The sequence below is a fragment of the Paroedura picta genome, chromosome 3, assembly GCF_049243985.1.
Source record: "Paroedura picta isolate Pp20150507F chromosome 3, Ppicta_v3.0, whole genome shotgun sequence".
NCBI lineage: Eukaryota > Metazoa > Chordata > Lepidosauria > Squamata > Gekkonidae > Paroedura > Paroedura picta.
The window spans coordinates 67,510,050-67,536,452 of record NC_135371.1 but is presented as its reverse complement, the minus strand read 5'-3'; the positions used below and the strand labels follow the sequence as shown (position 1 = coordinate 67,536,452).

The window sequence follows — 26,403 nt, the reverse complement described above, 5'->3', positions numbered from 1 at the left end:
TAGGAAAGGGAACAGAAAACAGTAAAAGGTGCTAACAGGCCAACAGTAATAGAAAGAATAACAACTTGCAACTTCTAGGGATGAAGATGTCTTCCTATACCTCTGGGGAGAATGACCCCTCACAGGTAAGACCACTGTTCGTTCTCCCCCAGAGGCGGAAGACATCTTGGGACCTCCCCGAGCAGTGTCCCCAGGGTGGGATGTTGCTCATGATGAGATGACCTCCTGTAGAACCGCTTGCCCAAAGACGGCGTCAGTGGAACCAAAACAGTCTATCTTGTAGTGTCTTGTAAAAGTGGAAACCGAAGACCAAGTGGCAGCCTTGCAGATTTCTTCCACTGGCACATGATTAAGAGATGCTGCCGTAGTTGCCGCACTGCGCACCGAGTGCGCCACTATTCCTTCCGGAACTTGGACTCTCGAGGCCTTGTAAGCTTCCACAATGCAGTCATTCAGACACTTGCTGATTGAGGATCTGGACATCCTATTACCCTTGTTTGGATTTGTGATTGATATGAAGATCAGTTCTGTTTTTCTAAACTCGGCTGTCCAAATCAAAAATGCCTTCAGAAACCTCCGTATGTCCAAAGTATGACAAATCTGTTCAAGAGGATGCTTTGGGTCAGGAAAAAAGGATGGTGAATCTCCCGAAGCCTATGAAAGCTAGAGTTGATCTTGGGCACGAAGGCCAAGTCCAGTCGAAGGGTGACCTTATCCCTAAGGAATGTTTTGGATTAGATGAGAGAGCCCCCAACTCTCCAACTCTTCTGGCCAAAGTAACTGCAACCAAGAATAAAACCTTCATCCTAAGAAATGACAAGCTTATATCAGCTATTGGTTCAAAGGGATCTATGACATATCAGAGTCCCAAGCACTGAGGCTCCCTTCAGAAATGTGGGGATGATGTAGCTATCTTCCCTGTAATTGTTGGGATGATGGTAGCGATCGTTGCCACCTGTCTCCTCAGTGTAGCTGCCTTGAGACCCTGGTCAGCTCCATCTTGTAGGAAGGCCAAAATATTACCTATGGTTGGTTAGTATAAGGGAACTTTCTTCCTTCTGCACCAGCCCCTGAAGACCCTCCACATATACTCATAGATGCGGTTCGTGGGTGCCTTCCTCGCCGCCAACATGGTATCGGTCACCTTTGTGCCATATCCCTTCTTCACATAGTGCTGCCTTTCAGCCTCCAAGCGGCTCAGTGGTACTATCCAGGATCCGGATCCCAGATTGGACCCTGCTGCAATAGATCTGGCACCAAAGGTAAGGGAAAGGGATCGGTGATCGCCATCTGCAGAATTATGGAAAACCAGTCTTCTTGGCCACACCGGAGCCACCAGTATCAAATCAGCATTGAATGCCCTTATCTTTTGTAGAAGCCGTAGAATTATTGGGACAGGTGGGAATGCGCGTAGAAGCCCCTTTGGCCAAGGCCTCCATAGCCTGCGCTTGATGATGTAGATATCGGGAGAAGAATCATGGTACCTGATGGTTCAGGTGAGGTGCAAAAAGATCCACTACTGGGACTCCGAATCTTTCCGTGATGCTCAGGAACACTGACCTCTTTAGTGACCATTCTGTCTCTGAGAGAGTAGACCTGCTTAGCAAATCTGCTTGACAGTTCTCTACTCCCTGAATGTGCTCTGCCCGTAGAGATACCAGATGACATTCCGCAAAGCGAAGAACCTTCAGCGCCTCTTTGTGCATCTGGAAGGACCGAGAGCCCCCCTGGTGGTTTATATATGCACGCTTGGCTATGTTGTCCGTCCTTATTATGGTGGCCTTGTTCAGCAGAAATAACTGCAACTTCAAGAGAGTTAAGAACACTGTCCTCATCTCCAAAACATGGGGAGATGACTTTCGTGGGGTGACCAACGCCCTTGAATCAGGTCGGTCCTGGATGTGGTGCCCCATCCAGTTAGGCTTGCATCCGTGAAGATTTCCTCTTCCTTCAGAAGAATATACTTCTTTCCTTTGGAAAAGTTGTCTGTTTGGGTCCACCAGTGCAGACTGTCCCAAGCTCGAGAGGGCAACTGTAGCAGGATGTGCTTCTTGTGCACGATGCTCATGTGATGGGGACACAAGAAGACTTGTAGCTCCCTCGAATGAAGCCTGGCCCATTGGACCATGTCCAGGCAAGAGATGAATAGGCCCATTAGTCTCGCTAGAGTCATGAGTAAGGAACAGTCTTCGTTGATGACCTGTGTTGCTAGGTCCTGTATCTTCTGAATTCTCGTTTCTGTAGTGAAGAGTGCTCCTGCTTGCGTGTCTATCAGCACACCTAAATGCTCCATCCTCTGAGCTCTTCTGGAAATTGACTATAAACCCAAACTTCTGGAGGGTTTCTACCACCAGGTTGGTATTGGTGATTGCCGCCTCCTATGATGGAGATCTTATCAACAGGTCGCCCAGGTATGGGAGCACATGCACCTTGAGGTTCCTCAGGAGGACTATGGGATTTACAAGGACATTTGAGAATACTCGGGGAGCCGATGACAGATCGAAAGGTAACCCCCGGAACTGATAATGTTGGTCTTCTACACAAAACCTGAGAAATTTCTTGTGCAAGTGATTTATAGGCACATGGAGATAAACCTCTTGTAGATCTAACGAAGTGAGGAACTCTCCCTGTTGGATGGCTTCCTTGATCGAGAGAAGGGTCTCTATTCGGAATTTTCTTGTTTTCACCGCTCAATTGAGTCGCTTCAAGTCTAGTATTGCCCTCCAACCGTCGCTCTTTTTTGGAACTGTGAAGAAAATAGAGTAGAGGCCTTTTCCTCACTCGTGATTTGGGACCTTTTCTATTGCCCTTATTTGCAACAGGTGGGCAATGGCTTCTAGTGACTTTAACCTTTTTTCTGGACGAGTTCTGGTGGGGGACGTATAAACTCTATTGAATAGCCCTTTAAGTTACCTCCTTGGCCCAGTTGTCCTGGACATGAGCGGACCACACCTGCGCGAAGCATTGTAGTCTGCCCACCACTGGAATGTTGGCATAGTCAGTCCATGGACTGTTTAGGATCTCTGTCTGTCTTATCAAAGCGCTGGCCTTTGTAACCCTTCTGGCTAAATCCCTCCTGTAGGGTTGACGTGATTGAGACCAGGCTTGCCTTCTATCCTGTCTGTTTCTAGGAAAGGATCCACTGCCCCAAAAGGAATAGTTTGAATAAGATCTGCGATCATTCTTCTCCTTTGAATCAGTTAAGACCTTGTCTAGAGATTCTCCAAATAATTTCACCCCATGAAATTGATAGGCAGTGACAATCGCCTCAGACCTGACATCTGCTTGCCATGCCCTAAGCCAAAGTACCCTGCGCGCTGCAGAGGCAGGAGCTATGGTGTGGGCATTAAAAATTGCTGCGTCCAGAGTAGCATCAGTGGCAAGTGACTCTCCCTGCAGCATTCTATTGGCTCTCTCGAGAAGGCGCTTATCCTTCTCCCCCAAAAGTTGGACCATCTTCCTAGCCCACACTATCATGGCTCTCATTACAATTGAAGACACTGAAGATGCTTTCAACGCCATTGCTGCAGCCTCATGGGCCTTGCGTAGAGCAAAATCTGCTTTCTTGTCCATGGGATCCTTTACGGAGCCTTCCCCATCTTCTGAGAGCAGACCAGGTGCTTGTAAGGCCACTACTGCTGCATCCACACTGGAACCTGCAAAAAACGTTCAGCGTAGTCAGGAAGCGCATACAACTTTTTATCATAAGATGGGAATTGTTTATTTGCCATAGGCTTGACCCAATTTTTTTTCCCCAAAAAAATAATCAGAAAGGGAAATATTCTGAGAGTAATCCTCTGGTGGAAAAAACTCTGAATTCCCTAATGGTCTTTTTGGTCTTCTAGGCCCTTCCTCTGGGTCCTCCAGGGGGTTTGGCTTTAAATCAAGGGCAGCTAATGTCTTATCTAACAGGGAAGAATAATCTTCCAACTTAAAGAAACGTTTTGAAGGTTCTGGGAGTTCAAAATCAACCTCCAATTCTTCAACAGGAAGAAAGGCCATGTCCTGTCTAGGATTAGCCTTAGAATCTGAATCAGAGGAGTGCTGTGAGACCAGGTCTTGGGGATAGCTCCTCTTCCTTGCTGCCTTAGTGGGCCATGAGCGCCTGGGGTGAGATCTATCTAACCCCTGGAATGAGGGGGAGAGGGAGAAGAATCGGAATGCCCCTTACTCCTATTTCCCAGAGTCCTCCATATGGGATGGAGTTGACTGGAAATGGATTGGTTAATGGCCTCTAGCAAGGCATTTGGTAAAAAAAGTTTTGCCCATCGGGCCTTACTGTGTCCTGCGCCGCTGCACCAAAGCCAGTAGGGGTCGTTCTGGCTGCCTGGGAAGCCTGCTGAGGTGCTTCTTTTTTGGCAGGAAAATGGCTGCTGCCATTTCCATCCGTGTTGGGGGGGGGGGGTGCGCTCTGCTGCAGCCGCAGCCGATTTTCTAGTGCTCTTTGAAGCGCAGTCCAGTTCCCCCGCTCCGACCAGACGCGGGACGGCCTTCCCAGGAGCTGAACGGTCGCAGTGTGTCCCTCATTTCCTTCCAGCACATGTGCTGCGACATCCTCTTCAGAAAGAAATTTCTCCTCCCTTCTGGTCGCCATGCCTTCTTCTTAAAACGGTACAGCCGTCCAGGCACAGTCAGGGTGGGTGGAAGGTCCCAAATGGCTCGTAAAAAGCCACTGCCTCACCTAAAGCCTCAAGTCACTAATAGTTTTCTTCACATTTCACTGACATACTCTGCACCTTCTCTTCATAGTCATCCATCAGTCCATGTTAGGGTTTAATTCCAGTCAAGCTGACAAATTTCCTTTTCCTTCCGTAAACTGAACTTCAAACTCTAAATTCCCTGTGTAACTGAACATTTCCTGTTAGCACACCAGCATAGCCATTCAGTTTCAGAGGTATCATTTTCACTCATACAACGTAGGCACTCATTCTGAAAATGAAGTTTCCTAACATAAAGAGAAGTTCAACAACAGTAGTCAAAACTTGCCTGCAACGAATATAATTATATGTATGGGGGAAGGGGGAGGAATCAATGCCTGATGAATGAAATAGGAGATCATAGGTAAGAAAATGGCTCCGCTGGGAGCAGAGAACCTAGTGGATATGGGAAACTGTAGCCTAAATAAACGCATGATGCAACTTTGAACTAATGCCAGCTGAACTTTCAGACAGGAGGGTTGCAATTCTAAGAACACGTTCCTGGAAGTAAGCACCATTGAATAGAATAGGACTTACTTCTAAGCAGAGTTGCTTAGGATTGCTCATTAAATCATTGTCCCTATTCCACACTAGTCAGGCTGTAGCGACAAATAAGATAAATAAGATTAGGAAAGACTGACAGTTGAATGGGGAGATGGCAATACCTTTCTTATACATTTAAAATTTTTCCGAAGCTGCTCAAGCAGAAAGGCTTGATTTTACATGTTTTTCTTTCTCTTCTGTAACTTTCCCTTCTGTAACTGAGCCACCCTAATGATCTGTTTACTTATTTCCTGAAGAATTCTGCCTGTCCAATCCTGTCACAGTACAATATTTTGGCTGTTACCTCATCCCAGAAACCGGAGGAAAGGAATGGGAGCCCCCTTCAACTTATATGACTTAAATGGCATTCCAGAAGTTTTTATATTCCAAATTAACAAAATATTGTATACAACATAGAGGGGAAACGTCAGGTGAAATCAAGGGTAAAATCCCTGAGATAACTCAATATAGATAATTCTAAGGTAAAATCAGTACACGCAGAGACTTTAGTTCTTTTATCTTAGGCTAATGAGAGTTTCTGAAGCTATTCAGTTATTTAAAACCGTTATGTTGAGAGGCTTTTGTTCAGTGTTTCTTCCCAAAACACTTTAGTACACTTTTTTTAGTATTCGCTGACTCCTTTGGTTTCCAGAAGGCTAGTGCATTCTTTCCAGTACCCAAACATCTTCTCTTGAAACACCAGTACGCATCTTGAGTTTTTAACTACCTCTTAAGGTATCTAAAAGCAGTTTCTAACCACACCAGACCAGGGATCTCTGCACTGTTCCGAGCTATCACTCTGTTTAGACGACATAGGGGATTTTCTTCTCTCTATATATCTATCCCCTTTCATTGGCCCAGATGGGAATCTCCATCTAACTACCCACTCAACCTTGGCAACTTTTCCCAGTTCTCAGCTCTCAGTCAGGGCTGAATTCTGAATGAATTCTCCTCCTCAGCATTCAGTTCTAAAGTCTCTCTGTGCTTAGCAGATGCTAACCAATCAGATTGTTGGAAGCAGCCTGTCACTCAAGGCTCTCTGTTTCTTCATAGTCCTTCAGCTGTTTGTATAGCACTTCTAAGCTTTTAAAAGTGCAGTCCATCACAGCTACAGAAGATAGGACAAGATACAATGGCCTTCCATTAAATATCAGCAAGAATGTCTGAAAGTGAGAGAAGATACCAAGAGAGATTTTGGGGTAACCCTGCCTCAGGGGAGGGGGGTTAAATACAAAGATGTATCAAATTTTCCTACTTAAGGGCATTACCTAGAACAGGGATGGGCAACTATATCCATTTTCCATGCCCATTATTTCAGGAGTGGTGGCACACCATAAGACTGTGGATCAATCAATAATAAGGAAGTGATAGACAGCCTGCTTGTTGCTCTCAGGGCCCATGTTTTCAAAACCTGCATCTCAGGGAACAGATCACAGTAAAGAGCTTTAAATTATCCAACCCAAAACCAAGATAACCTATAAAGGCAAAAATTATACAATTCAGGGAAAGTTTTTTATTTCTGTGTCTTAAAAATATTTTTTCCTTTTGATAGAACCAAGACCCTCAGGCATCCTGTCCTGTTTAACAGAATGCATTAAGCCAAACATGGTAAACAAATATCTCTTAATCCTCTCTCTTAATCCCTTCTGCAGGTAAATTCCCAGTGTCTGCAAGAAGACTTTAAAAGGGGTCAGATATACAGTGGTTGAATAACCAGTCAACTGCAGGACACATTTAATTGCAAATACTGGTTGTGTAAGAAGTACAGTTGAACAGAAATCCTTCTTCCCAAAAAGCCCTTGAGCTTTTCTGAGGTTTTATTTATTTAATCATTTTCATACTTTTGGCCCACCCTTCCCTGAGGGCTCAGGACGAGTTGCATCAGGTAAAAATATACAATTCAACATTTCATAAAATTTAAACTAAAAACTAACATAAATTTTGTTATAAATATAAACTCTAAAATATAAAATGCTTCCCCTATTTAGTATTACTTCTCTAAACAGAGGGCCAATTGAAATGTGCAAAAATACCACATGGTACAGTCCTTTCCTGACTGTGCCAATTTAGACATTTGATGAAGGAATATCATGTCACCCGCATGTGGAAAACTGGCAGATGAGCAAGAAGTTGGGGTGGAAGACCAGTTTAGACAAATCCACCCCAAGAGTGATGGATCCCCTGACAGCCCTCAGTGGGTTTCCAGCCAAACTGGCACTTCTGATGAAGCTCTGGTTGACCTGCAAAATAAGGAGCTAACATTGGTATGCAACATGAGCATTCCTAAATGATCCCAACATGACCAATCTCTCATCCTGCAAAGCTTTGAAGTTTCTTGGTTTGCAGAGATCAGAGCTATGAAATGGCTTGGCAGAAAATTAGGGTACAAAGAAAACTTAAAGCAAATCCAACTAATCAGTAAGAGCATACTTCTGCACCTACTCTGACTGAGTTGGGGGGGGGGGGGGAATGACATAGGTCCAATCCGCACAACGTTAATATAGCACTAGTCTTGCATTTTGTTTTCGCCACTAAAACTACGTTCCGCATTACGTCGTGAGCAATCTGCAACACTCCTGCAACACTAGCGTGAAAATCGCTTCGTTGTAGTGGTTTCTGGGGAATCCAGAAAAGTGGATTCACCCTCAGAAAATCGCTACACTCCTGCCAACAACCTGCAACACTTGCGAAAAAGACCTGTGCATTCTCAATGTAGCGGTTGCAACAAAGTCCCTCCCCCTGGCTCGCTCCTCCGAACTTATTTTTTTTTCCTCGGAGCGAGCGGGGAAAGCAACGAACCAGCGAGGCTTCATTCACCCAGCGAGGCTTCTCCGGCTACAGTCCCTCCACAGAAGTGCTTTAAAGCTCCCCTAAGTCCCCAAGCACAACACAGCTCCCTGTTTACCAGTTCCCTTTAATTTCGGCCAAAAATCGCACACGTGCGGGGGGGGGGATTTTTTTTCCATTCAGGGGAGCGTGGTAACGATGACTCGCCAGCTCACATGCCAGCTAGATGGGTCTCTACGTTAGGAAGAATCAAGGCATATTCGTTGAAACGTGTGTCTGTGTGTTTTTTTTTAACTGTGCTTAAAGGGCAAGGGGCTTTTCGGGAGCATGATAACAACCGCCCATTGGCTGTTCGTTTGATTGACAGCCAGGGGCGGGAACAAGCACAGAAAAAATCGCTTCCTTTCTAGTGATTCCTGCGAGACCGGAAACCTGTGGGGAACGAATGAAACGCTACTGGATTCCACTATAAATGAAGGTATGCGGAACGCCGAGATTCCACTATTTAAAATAGCGTTATTGCTTTGTGAAACCAATTGGCAATATTGGTCCTTGTGTGGAATGGGCCATAGTTTTGTCCTACTTGGCCTATCATTTCCAGAAGTCAGTACTGAACAGGACCTTTCACCCCATGGCTTTTATGCAATGGAGTCCCTTTGTGGTTTATTTTGCCATTTAACAAAGACATTTAAGTTCTTGGAAAGATTGTCCTAGGATCTGGAGTCTGGTGCCATCAACATGCTGATGCCAACAAACTCTATTTCTCTAAGACTGTTTCTGCACTGGGAACTTCACTGCCCCAGCTCCTATGCAGGAGCACAAATCAGGGGCGGATGAGGCACACCGGGCCAAATGCTCCTCCTGTGTGAGCGCAGGAAGAGGTGGGGCAACCTGCCCAACTAAAACTCCAGCCTGCAGCCCGGCATGAAATTTCCAGTGCGTAAATGGTCTAAGAGCTGTTTCAGATGGGCCAGTGGAAGTGCAGAACTAGTACTTGGAAAAGGTTATAGAATGAGCACCAATTAACTGAAATTAATTACAAGGATAAACCCAATTAGGGATATGAAACTACAACACCCCTAAAAGAATTATTTATTTAAATAAGCAAAATATTTCACCATCATAGTATTTTAATGTCCTGTTTTATAGTTTTGTGTAGATTCTTGGTTATGTTTGATTTTTCTGCTGCAGAGTGGGTTTTATTATTTACACTAGTATTCAAGCCCGCTGTATTCTGAATACAGCGGGCGCTAGGCAAGGGAGCCCCCGGCAGCTGGGTGCAGGGCAGCTGGCGGGGGCTCGTTGGGCCTCTCGTCGTGGCAGGCTGCCGGGCAGGGAGCACCCTTGCCGGGGGTCTGACGTGTCGGGAGGCGCGAAGCTACGTGCAGCTCGCAGTTGCTCCGGGGTGGAAATCGGAGGGACCAATCGGCAGGCGCGATGGTCTGTCCGGAGGAAGGGTCCAATCCGGACCCTTCCTCATCCCGGACACATCCCGCCCCTAAAGCCCTTACACTTTTATTTAGTCCGCAGCGCCCACGGCGCCACGGGCGGTGTTCAGATAATGGATAGCCTGTCTTTCTGCCTTCACAAGGGCCATCAAGGTGAATTTAAAATATATGTGTAAATCACATTTTATCCCCCCCAGACAAAATGGGTTTTGCACTAGAAAGTTTCCTCCAGTTTTTATGTGATGGCAGAACACTGCCACCAAAGGGGACAGGGACATCTCCCTGGAGGAAAGAGTTCCAGAATTTTGAGAACTGAGAAGGCCCTCTCCCAAGTTGCCATTTGTCTGGCCTAGGGAGGCAGGGGCACCCAAAGCAGGGCTTCCAAAGATAACTGCAGTCATTGAGTAGGGTCATAAGGTATCCTTCAGGTATGTTGGTCCCAAACTGTATAGGAATTTGAATGTCAAGACCAACACCTTGAATTGTGCCAAGAAACAAACTGGGTGTCAGTGTTTTGTTTGTTTTGCTGATTGGTCATTTTATACTTCGTTGCTGTTGGTTGGGTTGTTTTATGACTTCATTGTTAATTAGCTGTTTCGGTAACTGATCGATTGTTTTATGGTTTTATTTTGATTTGACATTATTGTAAGCCATCTCAGGCAGTTGTGCCTGAAGAGGCAGTGAATAAATACACTAGATAAATAGGCTAAGACTATTTTCTGAATTGCTCACTGTCCATACATAGGAATTTTCCTGTCTTTTTTCCAATGGCAGAGGGTGAGGGACAATCATACCAGCCTGTTCTGCTGGCACTGGTATATTTAACCAAACACAAGACATGTACTGCCAGCAAAACAGCCTCCTGGATTGATGAAAGCTTCCTCAGACCAGAGGAAAACACCACTAAACAGACTAGTAGTCTCCAACCTACCATCCCTACATGCTTCCTTCAGCAGTATAGTCCACAAAGGACAATACTACATCCAATTTCTGAACATTTCATTTAGCTCTGAAAATGCTGGAAGGTGTCATGCACACATATCTTCTAACCTCCATGATAAGGGGCTGGCTCCAGCAAACTGTGGGCACATGGCTCTTTCCCCCTGCAAACGTCAATTCCAACTCCAGGAAAGTTGATTCCCAAGGGATCCATGCAGGCCACTAATCACACAATTGAGGGTGGAGGGATGGAAAGGACCATGGGGGAGAAGGGAACAACAGAAAGAACTACATTTGTCAGTGTCTTTCACAGATTAATTGCTGGATTTAATACAATGTCCTTTGGATGGCATTTATTACAATACAAAACAATGTACAGAATAGAAAAATGACTTTATTTGACATACATCTGCACTAATTACAAATGGAAAGCTAGCAGAGATATGAAGTAGCTAAGTGTTATGAGACTAATTTTCTCATCTTCAACATGTTTCAAAAATTTGTGTGGATGAAAATTTGTGAATCTATTCTGGTGACTGTCAGTCTTGGCTACTATTCCTATAAAAAAGGAAAAGTATGCATGCATAAATTCCCAAGTTCATCATCTGGCATCTCCAATTAAGGTATGATCTTCTGGCTCAGCTAGTATAACTTGCAAATACTTCTGCTGGAGAACTCATAGAGCTACTGCCAGTTATAATAATGAGTTAGATAGACGAACAGCTTTCTGTACTTTCTTTGTCACAGTATCATCTTATTGAAAATTTTGGAAGAAAGCAGATTCAATCACACTTCCCGCCCTTTTCTTGTTTCCTCAGTTATGCCAATTGTACAGTTCTAGTCAGAGTTCTGAAAGAATGCACCATTTGGTAAATCTTTCTAGAAACTGTGTTAAACAGATTAAAAAATAGACTTTAAGAAAAGGAAGAAAAATCAGAATCCATTCTGGGCTTCAGGGCTTGTTATTTCTAATAACTATATGGATACAGGAATAAATGCTAATATATGTTGACTCAACGCTTCTTTCCCTGGCTCAGTTACAGGAGCTCAGGTCACAGATGTTGAGACAGACTTTTCCCTGCCTAAGACCCTGGGAAGGTGTTCCCGGTTGCAACAGTCAGCACCAAACTAGATGGTCCACCATTGATCCGAATGACTGTAAGGTAATTTCATATGCCAAGCTAGCACCACACAAAAGAGAAGACCACCCCCAGTACCAACATACACTTGTCAGGTTCACCAGACACTTGACTGCAACACTTCTTCTATCTTCCTTCAACTACAATCTTCCACTGGCTTTACTGCCACTTCTCTTCTAAGGTAATCCTCACTACCTGAAATTTTTTTTAGAAAATAACTTGCTCTAATGTTGAAGCCCAGCATTGCTCTGCTTCTAATGGCCAGCATGACGTAGTGGAAAGACTGCCAGGTTTCAACATAGGAAAGCCGAGTTTAAATCCCTGTTCAGCTGTATATTCACTGGGTCTCCTTTAGTGCACCAGTATCTCTGAGGACTTAACTACAGGATTTATTTATTTATTTATTTATTTATTTATTTAGATTTATATACCGCCCTCCCCGAAGGCTCAGGGATACACTGTTCCCATATCTATTCCAGAGAGCGACTTGTGTCCTGCCAAGCAAACATGATATGTGGAGGAGGACTCAGAAAGGGACTGCAGCCTGCAGGGAGAGGGAGCTTTAGCCTTCCCTGTGTTGGTTTCCTGTTCTGAAGCAGCCTGGGAAGCCATATTAGCCCTGATAGGGAACTTTATGGCATGTGCTTCCTGTATGTTTTCTCAGCAGTACAAATACCAGCTTCCTGAAGCTATTCCAGATTAAGAAAATGGTACAGAGGCTTTAAAAATCCTCTCTATCTGTGCACTGCAATCCTGATCCAAATTGGTGCCCAAACACCTGAGAATTTAAGTTTCCCAACAGGGCTGCTTGATGGGTCCTGGGGTGGACCTAAAAATAGCATATTGTGTAAACAAGCTCAGCTTAACCCTCATTGCTAGGGATTCCAAGTTTCTCAAAATATAAGATATAAATGTAACAAAAAATAAATTAAGAAATCAAACTCAGCTTACTGTACAGATCATACACTTTTGTTTTGTTTTAGAAAAGCACCAGTTTACAGCTAATAGAGAAAGTCTGAAGACACGGCTAACTACTATTGCACTTACATAGAGCAAGCAGAGCCTGTAAATAGTCTTTAGACTGACCACTGGGCAGGAATGTTTCACCAGATTAGCTTTAGTAGATGCTGTAACAAAGTCCAAAGCAAAAAAAAAAAGTTTGCAAACTAGCATGGTCAGTTTGACAATAAAGATTGACTGAGAAATTCCAGGGATGCCAGAGAGCATCATATGTGAAATGCTGGATACTTTCCAGCTGCAACTACTACAAAACATCCCAGCACAAGAGAAGTATTGGAACTTCATTCTAAAGATAGCTGTAAGGAGGCTGCCAACGAAAAGTCCACTGCACCTCTGATTTCCAAACCAGCCATTACACATCTCCAAATCATAAAGAACCACAGCCCAAACAGCTGCCAGCTGAATTAAAAATCTATTTCACTCTCAAAACAGTTATTCATCTAGACTAGAGTATTACATACACATGCCTCTTATGAGGAGGCCTTGCGGCACCAAGAATTTAAACTTTGCATTGCATGCCTGGCAAGTCTGGGGAAATGTTTCAGGAGCAGGGCACATTTTTCACAATTCCCAAGAAACAGATTTTTTGCAAGAGAGAAAATGAGAAGGCAGCATTACAGCCCCAGACCTAAAAACAGAGCAAACAGAATAAATCCACTAACTCAACTAGCTGTGAACTGTTTTCACTTACACATAACCTAATTGGTTCTTTAATGGCCTCCCTGAGCGTATCCTGTTCTGTAATATGAGCGATTATGCCACCAGAATTTATTGTTTATAGGCCTGAACATATAGCTTGGCCAAAATGCCTAACATTTTTATAGATGCATTTTAAGAGATATTTTGTTTCTCTGCTTTCAGACACGCACATATTGAGACAAATAATAGTGGCCAACAATAGGTCCCAATCTCCCACATACAGTAGATGCTTGAAACTGCTGGCATCTTCTTTCCTTGCAGAATTCAATATACAGATCGACAATACGGGGCAAATCTGAAGTTAACTTTGTGTGCTTGCCAAGCTGGGGTTTTAGTGTACAGGGATAATTGCTGCTAGATGCTCTAGTTTTTAAAAGAAGTTTCCCAGCAGGGAAGATCTCCAATAAGTACGCAGACCTAACTTCCAGTATCAACTGCTGCAAAGCCTTTCCCCCCCTCTGTTTAACATCTATAAGAGTTTTTAACCTTTTCACACAATTGCCATCTCTTTATCAATACAGCCCTTCAAAGAAACAAAACAAAATGAAAGATCTATAATCTGTAGGGAAGCTGAAATCACTCAACAATGTGTAAATACATTCTGTAAAAGCACCAGGCAAAAACATAAAAACTGCACATGTACCACGGTAAATTAGTACCTCTGTCAGCCATTATATGGGACTAAATTCAGATCATGGGGACTCAGGGCCATCTCCAGAATCAGGAATTAGATTGCTAGCTCCCAAATTTGTGGTCAATAAGGCAGCTATTGGCTGTGATGGAGTCCTATGGAATGCCCACAAGTTGACATTCAGGATTTAACATAAATCCATCACCCTGAATACAAACACCACTGATCTCCCGGCAGAAGCAGTCAAAGCTTGCCAGACTGTTCATCTTCTTAAATGGGTAAGGAGAACTACACTTTGCACAGTGATGAGGATGTCTTCTGCTGCTGTCATCACCATCACCAGGGCGTAATATTTTGAAAAACAGACACCACATTCAGTTGGCTTCAGAACAAACTGAGCAGCATCACCTACTTTTTTGAGGCTTTCCGGGCAAGTTCTCACAGCGGGGATATGCTTTCAGGTGTCGCATGGACATCCAAAAAGTGTTATGCTTGAAGAATTTCAGGTGGTCGTGGCAGCCAGAAGCTGTTTTCACTGCCTGCAGCCGATGAGTAAGCTCCAATCCGTTATTTCAGATGTGAACCATTCATGCCTTCTTAATCTCCACTACTGTGAGGGCCTGGTTGACTGCTGGGATAGTGCAGTTGATGCAGAACGTATTATCCTGTCCCAACAGAAGTTGGCTTTCAACTTCTTTCTGGACAAAGTACAATGTAATTTTGCAATTTGTAAAAATCATACACATTTGACCTACCAAGACTCACAACAGGCTAGAACTAGTCCTGCCAAATTAGCTAAGACACTGTTTCCTGCTCTGGGTCACCAACACAGGCTCAAAGCCCCATTGAAGGACTCTTCTTGATGATGTGGCAATTGGGACAGAAAGCAAAAGTGAAACACCTGCAATAACAGCCCCAGCTATGGAACTCTCCCTTCCTCTGGAAGCCCAGACACACTCTGAAAGTGCTACAAGCCTTCTCAAAGTTAGGAAGCAGCTCAATGTACTTTACACTAGGCTAGGTCTTAAATAGGCTGACCTGTGCTCTTATGATGTGGGAATCAGCCTGGAGAAAAGGAGGTTGAGAGGGGACATGATAGCCCTCTTTAAGTATTTAAAGGGTTGTCACTTGGAGGAGGGCAGGATGCTGTTTCTGCTGGCTGCAGAGGAGAGGACACGCAGTAATGGGTTTAAACTTCAAGTACAACGATATAGGCTAGATATCAGGAAAACGTTTTTCACAGTCAGAGTAGTTCAGCAGTGGAATAGGCTGCCTAAGGAGGTGGTGAGCGCCCCCTCACTGGAAGTCTTCAAGCAAAGGTTGGATACACACTTTTCTTGGATGCTTTAGGATGCTTAGGGCTAATCCTGCGTTGAGCAGGGGGTTGGACTAGATGGCCTGTATGGCCCCTTCCAACTCTATGATTCTATGATTCTATGAATATAACTAATAATAAATACAATTTATTTGGAAACCTAAAACAAAAAGGCCAGTGAAAGAAAGTTGGGAAATAAAGATGTTTCTACCCAGTGGAATACATTTTGATGCTATGTATCAGAGATACCCCCTTCAAGGATCGCTACCTTGTTGTGGCAAGGGGGCTTGCGTAGTTCAGTGAAGCTATGAGCTATACCGTGCAGGGCCACCCAAGACGGACAGGTCATAGCTGAGAGCTCTGACAAAAGGTGATCCACTGGAGAAGGAAATGGCAAACCACTCCAGTATCTTTGCCATGAAAACTCTATGGACAGTTCCAATAGGCATAACGATATGACGCCGGAAGATGAGCCCCTCAGGTCGGAAGGTGTCCAATATGCTACTGGGGATGAGCAGACGGCTAGTACGAGTAGCGCCAGAATGAATGAAGCGACTGGGCCAAAGCCGAAAGGACGCTCAGTTGTGGAAGTAATTGGTGGCGAAAAGACAGTCCGATGCTGTAAAGATTTTTATTCCATAGGAACCTGGAACGTCAGATCCATGAATCAAGGTAAGCTGGACGTGGTCAAACAAGAAATGACAAGACTGAACATCGACATTTTAGGAATCAGTGAACTAAAATGGACAGGAATGGGTGAATTTAATTTGGATGACCATCAGGTATACTACTGTGGACAAGAATCTCGCAGAAGAAATGGAGTAGCCTTCATAATCAATAAGAGAGTAGGAAAAGCAGTCTTAGGATACAATCCCCAAAATGACAGAATGATCTCAGTTCGAATCCAAGGCAAACCATTCAACATCACAGTGATCTAGGTCTATGCCCCAACCACTGCTGCTGAAGAGGATGAAGTTGATCAGTTCTATGAAGCCCTACAACACCTTCTAGAAGCAACGCCAAAAAATGATGTGCTTATCATCATGGGGGATTGGAATGCTAAAGTAGGAAGCCAAAAGATAACTGGGATAACAGGCAAGTTTGGCCTTGGAGTACAAAATGAAGCAGGGCACAGGCTGGTAGAATTTTGTCAAGAGAATACAATGGTCATAGCAAACACTCTTTTCCAACAACCCAAGAGACGACTCTACACATGGACATCACCAGACGGTCAACACAGAAATCAGATTGACTATGTGCTCTGCAGCCAAAGATGGAAAAGTTCTATCCAGTCAATAAAAACAAGACCAGGAGCTGATTGTGGTTCAGATCATGAGCTTCTTGTTGCAAAATTTAGGCTTAAATTGAAGAAAGTAGGGAAAAGCACTAGGCCACTCAGGTATGAACTAAATCATATCCCCGACGAATACACAGTAGAGGTGACAAATAGATTTAAGGAATTAGATCTGATAGACAGAGTGCCTGAAGAACTATGGACGGAGGTTCGCAACATTGTACAAGAGGTAGCAACTAAAACCATCCCAAAGAAAAAGAAATGCAAGAAATCAAAATGGCTGTCTGAGGAAGCTTTACAAATAGCTAAGGAGAGAAGGGAAGTGAAAGGCAAGGGAGAAAGAGAAAGATACACCCAATTGAATGCAGAATTCCAGAGAAAAGCTAGAAGAGATAAGAATGCCTTCTTAAATGAAAAGTGCAAACAAATAGAAGAAAACAATAAAATGGGGAGGACCAGAGATCTTTTCAAGAAAATTGGAGATATGAAGAGAACGTTTCATGCAAAGTTGGGTATGATAAGGGACCAAAATGGTAGGAACCTCACAGAAGCAGAAGAGATTAAACAAAGGTGGCAAAATTATACAGAACAACTATACAAGAGCGATCTTAACATCCCTGATGACCACAGTGGGGTAGTTACTGACCTGGAGCCAGACATCCTGGAATGTGAAGTCAAATGGGCCTTAGGAAGTCTGAGCAACAATAAAGCTAGTGGTGGTGACAGCATTCCAGTTGAACTATTCAAAATCTTAAAGGACGATGCAGTAAAAGTGCTACACTCAATATGCCAGCAAATTTGGAAAACTCAGCAATGGCCACAGGATCGGAAAAGGTCAGTTTACATTCCAATCCCAAAGAAGGGCAATGCCAAAGAATGTTCAAACTACCGCACCATTGCACTCATTTCTCATGCTAGCAAAGTTATGCTCAAAATCCTACAAGCTAGGCTCCAGCAATATGTGGACCGAGAACTTCCAGAAGTACAGGCAGGATTTCGAAGAGGTAGAGGAACTAGAGATCAAATTGCCAACATACGCTGGATCATGGAAAAAGCTAGGGAGTTCCAGAAGAACATCTACTTCTGCTTCATTGACTATGCTAAAGCCTTTGATTGTGTGGAGCACAACAAATTGTGGCAAGTTCTTAAAGAGATGGGAATACCAGAGCATCTTATTTGTCTCTTGAGAAATTTATATGCAGGTCAAGAAGCAACAGTGAGAACTGAACATGGAATCACGGATTGGTTCAAAATTGAGAAAGGAGTTCGGCAAGGCTGTATACTGTCGCCTTGCCTATTTAACTTGTATGCGGAGCACATCATGAGAAAGGCGGGATTAGAGGAGTCACAAATAGGGATCAAGATTGCAGGGAGAAATATCAACAACCTCAGCTATGCAGATGATACCACTCTAATGGCAGAAAGTGAAGAGGAACTAAAGAGCCTGTTGATGCGGGTGAAGGAGGAGAGTGCAAAAGTTGGCTTGAAACTCAACATCAAGAAAACAAAGATCATGGCAGCCGGCCCTCTCAATTCCTGGCAAATAGATGGGGAAGAAATGGAGATAGTGACAGATTTTATTTTCCTCGGCTCCAAGATCACTGCAGATGGGGACTGCAGCAAAGAAATTAAAAGACGCTTGCTCCTAGGGAGGAAAGCTATGGCAAATCTAGACAGCATCCTAAAAAGCAGAGACATCACCCTACCAACAAAAGTGCGTTTAGTCAAGGCTATGGTATTCCCAGTTGCAATGTATGGCTGCGAAAGTTGGACCATAAGGAAGGCCGAGCGTCAAAGAATTGAGGCTTTTGAACTCTGGTGCTGGAGAAGACTCTTGCGAGTCCCTTGGACTGCAAGGCGAACAAACCGGTCAGTCCTAGAGGAGATCAGCCCTGACTGCTCTTTAGAAGGCCAGATCCTGAAGATGAAACTCAAATACTTTGGCCACCTCATGAGAAGGAAGGACTCCCTGGAGAAGAGCCTAATGCTGGGAGTGATCGAAGGCAAAAGAAGAAGGGGACGACAGAGAATGAGGTGGATGGATGGAGTCACTGAAGCAGTAGGTGCAAACTTAAAAGGACTCCAGGGAATGGTAGAGGACAGGAAGGCCTGGAGGATCATTGTCCATGGGGTCGCGATGGGTCGGACACGACTTCGCACATAACAACAACAACCAGAAGAACGTCTACTTCTGCTTCATTGACTATGCTAAAGCCTTTGATTGTGTGGAGCACAACAAACTGTGGCAAGTTCTTAAAGAGATGGGAATACCAGAGCATCTTATTTGTCTTTTGAGAAATTTATATGCAGGTCAAGAAGCAACAGTGAGAACTGAACATGGAATCACTGATTGGTTCAAAATTGAGAAAGGAGTTCGGCAAGGCTGTATACTGTCGCCTTGCCTATTTAACTTGTATGCAGAGCACATCATGAGAAATGCGGGATTAGAGGAGTCACAAATTGGGATCAAGATTGCAGGGAGAAATATCAACAATCTCAGATATGCAGATGATACCACTCTAATGGCAGAAAGTGAAGAGGAACTAAAGAGCCTGTTGATGCGGGTGAAGGAGGAGAGTGCAAAGGTTGGCTTGAAACTCAACATCAAGAAAACAAAGATCATGGCATCCGGCCCTCTCAATTCCTGGCAAATAGATGGGGAAGAAATGGAGATAGTGACAGATTTTATTTTCCTGGGCTCCAAGATCACTGCAGATGGGGACTGCAAGAAAGAAATTAAAAGACACTTGCTCTTGGGGAGGAAAGCTATGGCAAATCTAGACAGCATCCTAAAAAGCAGAGACATCACCCTGCCAACAAAAGTGCGTTTAGTCAAGGCTATGGTCTTCCCAGTTGCAATGTATGGCTGCGAAAGTTGGACCATAAGGAAGGCCGAGCGTCAAAGAATTGAGGCTTTTGAACTCTGGTGCTGGAGAAGACTCTTGCGAGTCCCTTGGACTGCAAGGCGAACAAACCGGTCAGTCCTAGAGGAGATCAACCCTGACTGCTCTTTAGAAGGCCAGATCCTGAAGATGAAACTCAAATACTTTGGCCACCTCATGAGAAGGAAGGACTCCCTGGAGAAGAGCCTAATGCTGGGAGCGATCGAGGGCAAAAGAAGAAGGGGACGACAGAGAATGAGGTGGCTGGATGGAGTCACTGAAGCAGTAGGTACAAACTTAAATGGACTCCGAGGAATGGTGGAGGACAGGAAGGCCTGGAGGATCATTGTCCATGGGCTCGCGATGGGTCGGACACGACTTCGCACATAACAACAACTACAATCAGAGATACCCCCTTAAAATCCAACGTGGTGATGGGGTGAACTGCGGAGTTCACAGCCCACAGGCCAATTACAGAGGCACAGGGAAGGACCTGGCAACACACACCGTCTTTTTTGCCAAGGAAATTCTATGGAAAGTACATCAACTATGGTACGGTTTGGTAGGCGCCCCAGGCCACAAAGTATAGAATCATAGAATCATAGAGTTGGAAGGAGCCTCATGGGTCATCTAGTCCAACCCCCTGCACTATGCAGGACACACACATCCCAATCGCTCATCTACTGTAACCTGCCACCCCTCTAACCTTCACAGAATCAGCCTCTCCGTCAGATGGCTATCTAGCCTCAGTTTAAAAATTTCCAAAGATGGAGAACCCACCACCTCCTGAGGAAGCCTGTTCTACTGAGAAACCACTCTGTCAGGAACTTCTTCCAGATGTTTAGATGGAATTTCTTTTGAATTAATTTCATCCCATTCGTTCTGGTCTGTCCCTCTGGGGCAAGAGAGAACAATTCTGCTCCATCCTCCACATAGCACGCTTTTAAATACTTGAAGATGGTTATCAGATCTCCTCTCAGTCGTCTCCTCTCTAGGCTAAACAGACCAAGCTCCCCCAACCTTTCTTCATACGCTTTGGTCTCCAAACCCCTCACCATCTTTGTTGCCCTCCTCTGGACACATTCCAGAGTACCGAACAAGCCACTGGGGAAGGGCGACAGCTCTCTACCAGTAACCTGGGCATTTATGATGGGGCTGGGAGAAACCCTCCGGAACACATAGCTGCTGATGTTGCCCCTAGAGAACGTAGAGGCCTGAGCCAGAAGAAAACCAGGAAGATTGCAACATGGAATGTATGTGGAATGTCACAAGAAAAACTGGATATTGTGGAATCAGAAATGACCCGACTCAACATCAGTCTGCTCAGCGTCAGTGAACTACACTGGATAGACAGTGGCCACTTCCCATCCAAAGTTTTCACAGTCTACTATTCTGGTCATGATCATTGCAACTACTGGCAGTATCACCAAACTCACAATTGACAATGAGAACATTGAATGTATTGATGATTTCATCTTTCTTGGCTCTAAAGGTAAAGGTATCCCCTGTGCAAGCACCGGGTCATGTCTGACCCTTGGGGTGATGCCCTCTAGCGTTTTCATGGCAGACTCAATATGGGGTGATTTGCCAGTGCCTTCCCCATTCTTGGCTCTATGATTACCCAAAATGTTGGATGCAGCCATGAAATCAAACGGCAAATAACACTGGGCTGGAATGCAGTGTTAAGTATGAACCGAATATGGAAATAGAAGGATATCAGCCTTAATACAAAGTGCCCGCTAGTCAATGTCATTGTCTTCCCCATAACAAGCTATGGGTGAGAAACCTAGACCCTGAAGAAAGAACACAGGAGGAAAATAGATGCCTTTGAATTATGGTGTTGGAGACGAATGCTGTGAATAGCATGGACAGCCAACGTTACCAACAAGATAGTTTTAGAGAGGAGCAAACCAACTATGTCATTAGAAGGCAAGATATTACGGCTAAACCTCACTTACTTTGGACACATCATGCAATCAAACTCATTGGAGAAATAATTAATGCTCGGCATGGTCAGCGGCAAAAGGAAACATGGTTGCCAAAGGATCTGCTGGCTCAACACGATCAAAGCCAATGCAGGTATGACCATGGACCAACTGAAAGAGGCAGTCATCGACAGAGATGTGTGGTGAAAACTTTTCTATAGAATCACCGAAGGTCGGACACGACTGAACAGATAACATTATCAGCATCAGAGATCATTAAACAGAAATGCAAGCAACTCTAAATACACTTAGCACAACATATGATGTGGATGCAAAGCCTATTATTGTACTATAGCAACTTTTTGCAAGTGCATCATTATATCCACACAGGAAGTTCCAAGCTGGAAAGGACTGTTGTAGGGAACCAACCGTGCAACACCGAATGCTACATGGAAGCAATCTTAGAGAAGAGATCATGGACAATGGTTTTGAAAATCCCACCACCACCTAATTCTGAAGAGATAGGTGGGACTGACTCCCCTACATAGACTCTCCCAGGAAGAACTGTGTTCTTCACCACTCACCTCTCCATCACTGTCAGATATAACAATAAATGCATCACCAAAGCTGCGCTTTAACTTGGCATTCGATTCTTCCCTGGACTCTTCTCCCTGATCTTGGGTCCGGGAATTAAGCCCATCTGTACTTTTCTTCTTTTTCTTTGGCATCCTTTCCACTGCAAAAAAGAAAGATTTTATTTCCATTTTCCCCCCTTCTGTTGAGGAATTGTTCCCATAACAATTGTGGAACCTTGTTATTTTAAGACATGTTCTGGGCATACCATTCTTACAAAGAGCCCCACAAACTTAAGAGCAGTGTCAAGAGGCATAATCATCAATCCAACTAAGAACCACCCACCGCAAACTTGGTGGTTGCATCCTTAACAACAGACAAGGTAGTAGCTTTGCCTGGTAAAAGTGAAATATTTTGAAAGGGTGTCATTTGGAGGAGGGCAGGATGCTGTTCCCATTGGCTGCAGAGGAAAGGACATGCAGTAATGGGTTTAAACTACAACGATATAGGCTAGATATCAAGAAAAAAATGTTCACAGTCAGAGTAGTTCAGCAGTGGAATAGGCTGTCTAAGGAGGTGGCGAGTTCCCCCTCACTGGCAGTCTTCAAGCAAAGGTTGGACACACACTTTTCTTGGATGCTTTAGGATGCTTTGGGCTGATCCTGCGTTGAGTAGGGGGTTGGACTGCATGGCCTGTATGGCCCCCTCCAATTCTATGATTCTATTGAGGGAAAGGGAAAGGGAAAGGGAAAGGGAAAGGGAAGGGGAAAGAGAAAAGGGAAAGAAAGAAAGAAAGAAAGAAAGAAAGAAAGAAAGAAAGAAAGAAAGAAAGAAAGAAAGAAAGAAAGAAAGAAAGAAAGAAAGAAAGAAAGAAAGAAAGAAAGAAAGAAAGAACGAACGAACCTTGGAGTGAAATTCATTCAAGCAAGTTAAGAGGTGCACATATCTCAATTTCAACCTGCTAGCAGGCTCTTTCTCTCACTCACACACAATGCTCAGTTTCTGAGCTACATAATCAGTTATGGCAATTACTCTGTAGTACTGCTGTAGTTCAGAGCTGAGCTGGAAGCTCCTAATTTAGTACCGGACTTCAGCAGTCTAGTGCTGTTATGTTTTTTTGGGGGGGAGGGATGTCTCAGTTTATCTCTCATTTCCCAACAAGCACAGTTCTTTGCAGGCCGCTAACTTCTTGTTCCCCTAGCCTAGAAACAGTCAGAAAACACAGATCCAGGGTAATGTGAAGCACCCATCTGAAGTCTGCGGCATCTCAGCTGGTCCAAACCATGTGCAGATGCAGAAGACAAAAGGACTGTGAATTATGTTGTGCTCAGCACATCAGAAGGGAAAACAAAACCATCAGAACCTGTTGTCTGCTTTCTTATACAGGGTCTCCCCCCCCCCATCACCTTTTCCGAGCAACACCTTGGCAGTGCACTGTTAAAACAAGGCAGAGGTCAGCAGAATAGCCACAAAGGGGGGGGGAGACTAAATGACAATTACACAGAAAAGTCAAGGACACTTAGGTCTCCCTTTATGGCCTAAGCTTCTGATCAAGATGTATGCTCATAGTGCCCTCTACTGGGACACACAGGCTACAAGCTTCTAGAAAGGATATTCTGCAAGGCGAAGAAAAACCTGCTGACTATTAGAATCACAAAATGCGAGAGTGCTGAGAAACAGAGGGGAAGGCAGGTGCAAACACAATTAAAGCTAGTGCTTTCGGCAAAGTCTTTCCTTGCCAGACGATATATAGCAAGAGGGCTACACAACAAGTTTTTTTCGGGAAAGCACAACCAGGAAAGCTAACTAGAGACCTGAGTCAATTGAGAGAACCAGCAAGTTGGCAAAGCCCCCCCCCCCACACACACACACACATTGTCCTATTCTGGCAATCAGCTTGGCATGCAAACTAGCCCTGTAAAGTGTTCTGATAGCTGCTCTCATTCATTGGCCTTCACGGAGAGGAAATCACTATAGAAAAGCCAAAGGATATATTTAGGGTAAGACAAAAGACCCCTTACAGGAATGCAGAGATGGAATTGCTATCTGAGAGTTTCCTGCTGTCAGCACAGATACTGGTCTAGATTGCATGACAGCCCTTGAAGACAGTCAAGGTCTCTAGCTGGGTGGAGATGTTTTTCAACATGCTTGTACAACCCAATCCCCCCCCTTAAAAAAAAAAGAAAATATCACATTGTTGTTGTTGTTGTTAGGTGCGAAGTCGTGTCTGACCCATCGCGACCCCATGGACAATGATCCTCCAGGCCTTTCTGTCCTCTACCATTCCCCAGAGTCCATTTAAGTTCCCACCAGCTGCTTCAGTGACTCCATCCAGCCACCTCATTCTCTGTCATCCCCTTCTTCTTTTGCCCTCAATCGCTCCCAGCATTAGGCTCTTCTCCAGAGAGTCCTTCCTTCTCATGAGGTGGCCAAAGTATTTCAGTTTCATCGTCAGAATCTGGCCTTCTAAGGTGAACATATAAAGCTGTTGAATTCTGTGTCTATCAGCTATTCACTATAGACAAGGGAAGTTTCTGAAAACGTTTGTTGTTGTTAGGTGCGAAATCGTGTCCGACCCATTGCAACCCCATGGACAATGATCCTCCAGGCCTTCGTGTCCTCTACCATTCCCTGGAGTCCATTTAAGTTTGCACCGACTGCTTCAGTGACTCCATCCAGCCACCTTATTCTCTGTCGTCCCCTTATTCTTTTGCCCTCAATCACTCCCAGCATTAGGCTCTTCTCCAGGGAGTCCTTTCTTCTCATCTTCAGGATCTGGCCTTCTAAGGAGCAGGCAGAGCTGATCTCCTCTAGGACTGACCAGTTTGTTCGCCTTGCAGTCCAAAGGACTCACAAGAGTCTTCTCCAGCACCAGAGTTCAAAAGCCTCAATTCTTTGATGCTCAGCCTTCCTTATGGTCACAGCCATACATTGCAACTGGGAAGACCATAGCCTTGACTAGATGCACTTTTGTTGGCAGGGTGATGTCTCTGCTTTTTAGGATGCTGTCTAGAGTTGCCATAGCTTTCCTCCCCAGGAGCAAGCCTCTTTTAATTTCTTTCTTGCAGTCCCCATCTGCAGTGATCTTAGAGCCCAGGAAAATCAAATTTGTCACTACCTCCATTCTTCCCTATCTATTTGCCAGGAATTGAGAGGGCCGGATGCCATGATCTTTGTTTTCTTCATGTTGAGTTTCAGGCCAACTTTTGCACTCTCCTCCTTCACCCGCATCAACAGGCTCTTTAGTTCCTCTTCGCTTTCTGCCATTAGAGTGGTATCATCTGCATATCTGAGGTTGTTGATATTTCTCCCCGCAATCTTGATCCCAATTTGTGACTCATCTAACCCCGCCTTTCTCATGATGTGCTCCGCATACAAGTTAAATAGGCAAGGCGACAGTATACAGCCTTACCAAACTCCTTTCTCAGTTTTGAACCAATCAGTGATTCCATGCCCGGTTCTCACTGTTGCTTCTTGACCTGCATATAGGTTTCTCAAGAGACAGACAAGATGCTTTGGTATTCCCATCTCTTTAAGAACTTGCCACAATTTGTTGTGCTCCACACAATCAAAGGCTTCAGCATAGTCAATGAAACAAAAGTAGATGTTTTTCTGGAACTCCCTAGCTTTCTCCGTGATCCAGCGTATGTTGGCAATTTGATCTCTATTTCCTCTGCCTCTTCGAAATCCTGCCTGTACTTCTGGAAGTTCTCAGTCCATATATTGCTGGAGCCTAGCTTGTAAAATTTTGAGCATAACTTTGCTAGCATGAGATATGAGTGCAATGGTGCGGTAGTTTGAACATTCTTTGGCATTGCACTTCTTTGGGATTGGAATGTAAACTGACCTTTTTCAATCCTGTGGCCAAGATCACATTAGCAGGGATCTGAGTTTTGGGAGCCTTAATTCTACCCCCAATATGACTGATGCATGGTGCTGTATGTGTGCCCCCACTAGTAGAAATCATTTTACAAGTACAATGGGCTAAGGGAGCTGAGAGAGAGAAAACAGAGGGAGTTCACCAGCAGCTTGTCTGCTTTGTAGTGGATCTTTTGGTTATAATGGGTGGGAATTATTTTACTCTCTTTTTAAATTTGATGTTATAGTATGCCTTTTACACTGGGACTAAAGGTAGGTTACATAGAGCAAGTCAGTACAACACACATGAGGGGACATCCAATGGACCATGCAACAGAAGTCTAATACTTTAATTCATTCATTTGTATCCCACCTTTCTCCCCTATGGAGACCCAAAGCAGCTTACAACATTCCCTTACCTCCATTTTATCCTCACAACAATTTTGTGAGGTAAGTTAGGCTGAGAGAGTGTGACTGGCTATTCTCATCAATAGGGAAGAACTGGTAGATGAGGTTGGAAATGATCTCTTTACCAACCTGTAGTGTAGTAGTGGGAAAACTTGGTAGCAGTGACCATGTGCTTTTGGAATTTTCAATTGTGGGAAAGAGAAAACTTTTACACAGTCGTACATATAGACTGGACTTCAGGAAAG

The 26,403-nt window shown here is 44.3% G+C and overlaps 1 protein-coding gene across 20 annotated transcripts in view; it reads right to left on the bottom strand.

Moving 5' to 3' along the window:
• UIMC1 (ubiquitin interaction motif containing 1) overlaps nt 1–26,403 on the bottom strand; it is a 128,831-nt gene that overhangs the window by 92,330 nt on the left and 10,098 nt on the right. For 6 of the 20 annotated variants that reach the window (XM_077326278.1, XM_077326282.1, XM_077326284.1 and 3 more), the window contains one exon: nt 21,904–22,055. The exons of 1 other annotated variant lie outside the window; for it this stretch is intronic. In XM_077326278.1, coding sequence (XP_077182393.1) covers nt 21,904–22,055 — 152 coding nt within the window. Of the gene's footprint in view, nt 1–100; nt 5,240–14,315; nt 14,602–21,903; nt 22,056–26,403 lie in introns of those variants that run through there. 13 more of the 20 variants (XR_013229138.1, XR_013229139.1, XM_077326294.1 and 10 more) reach the window with 10 other exon arrangements.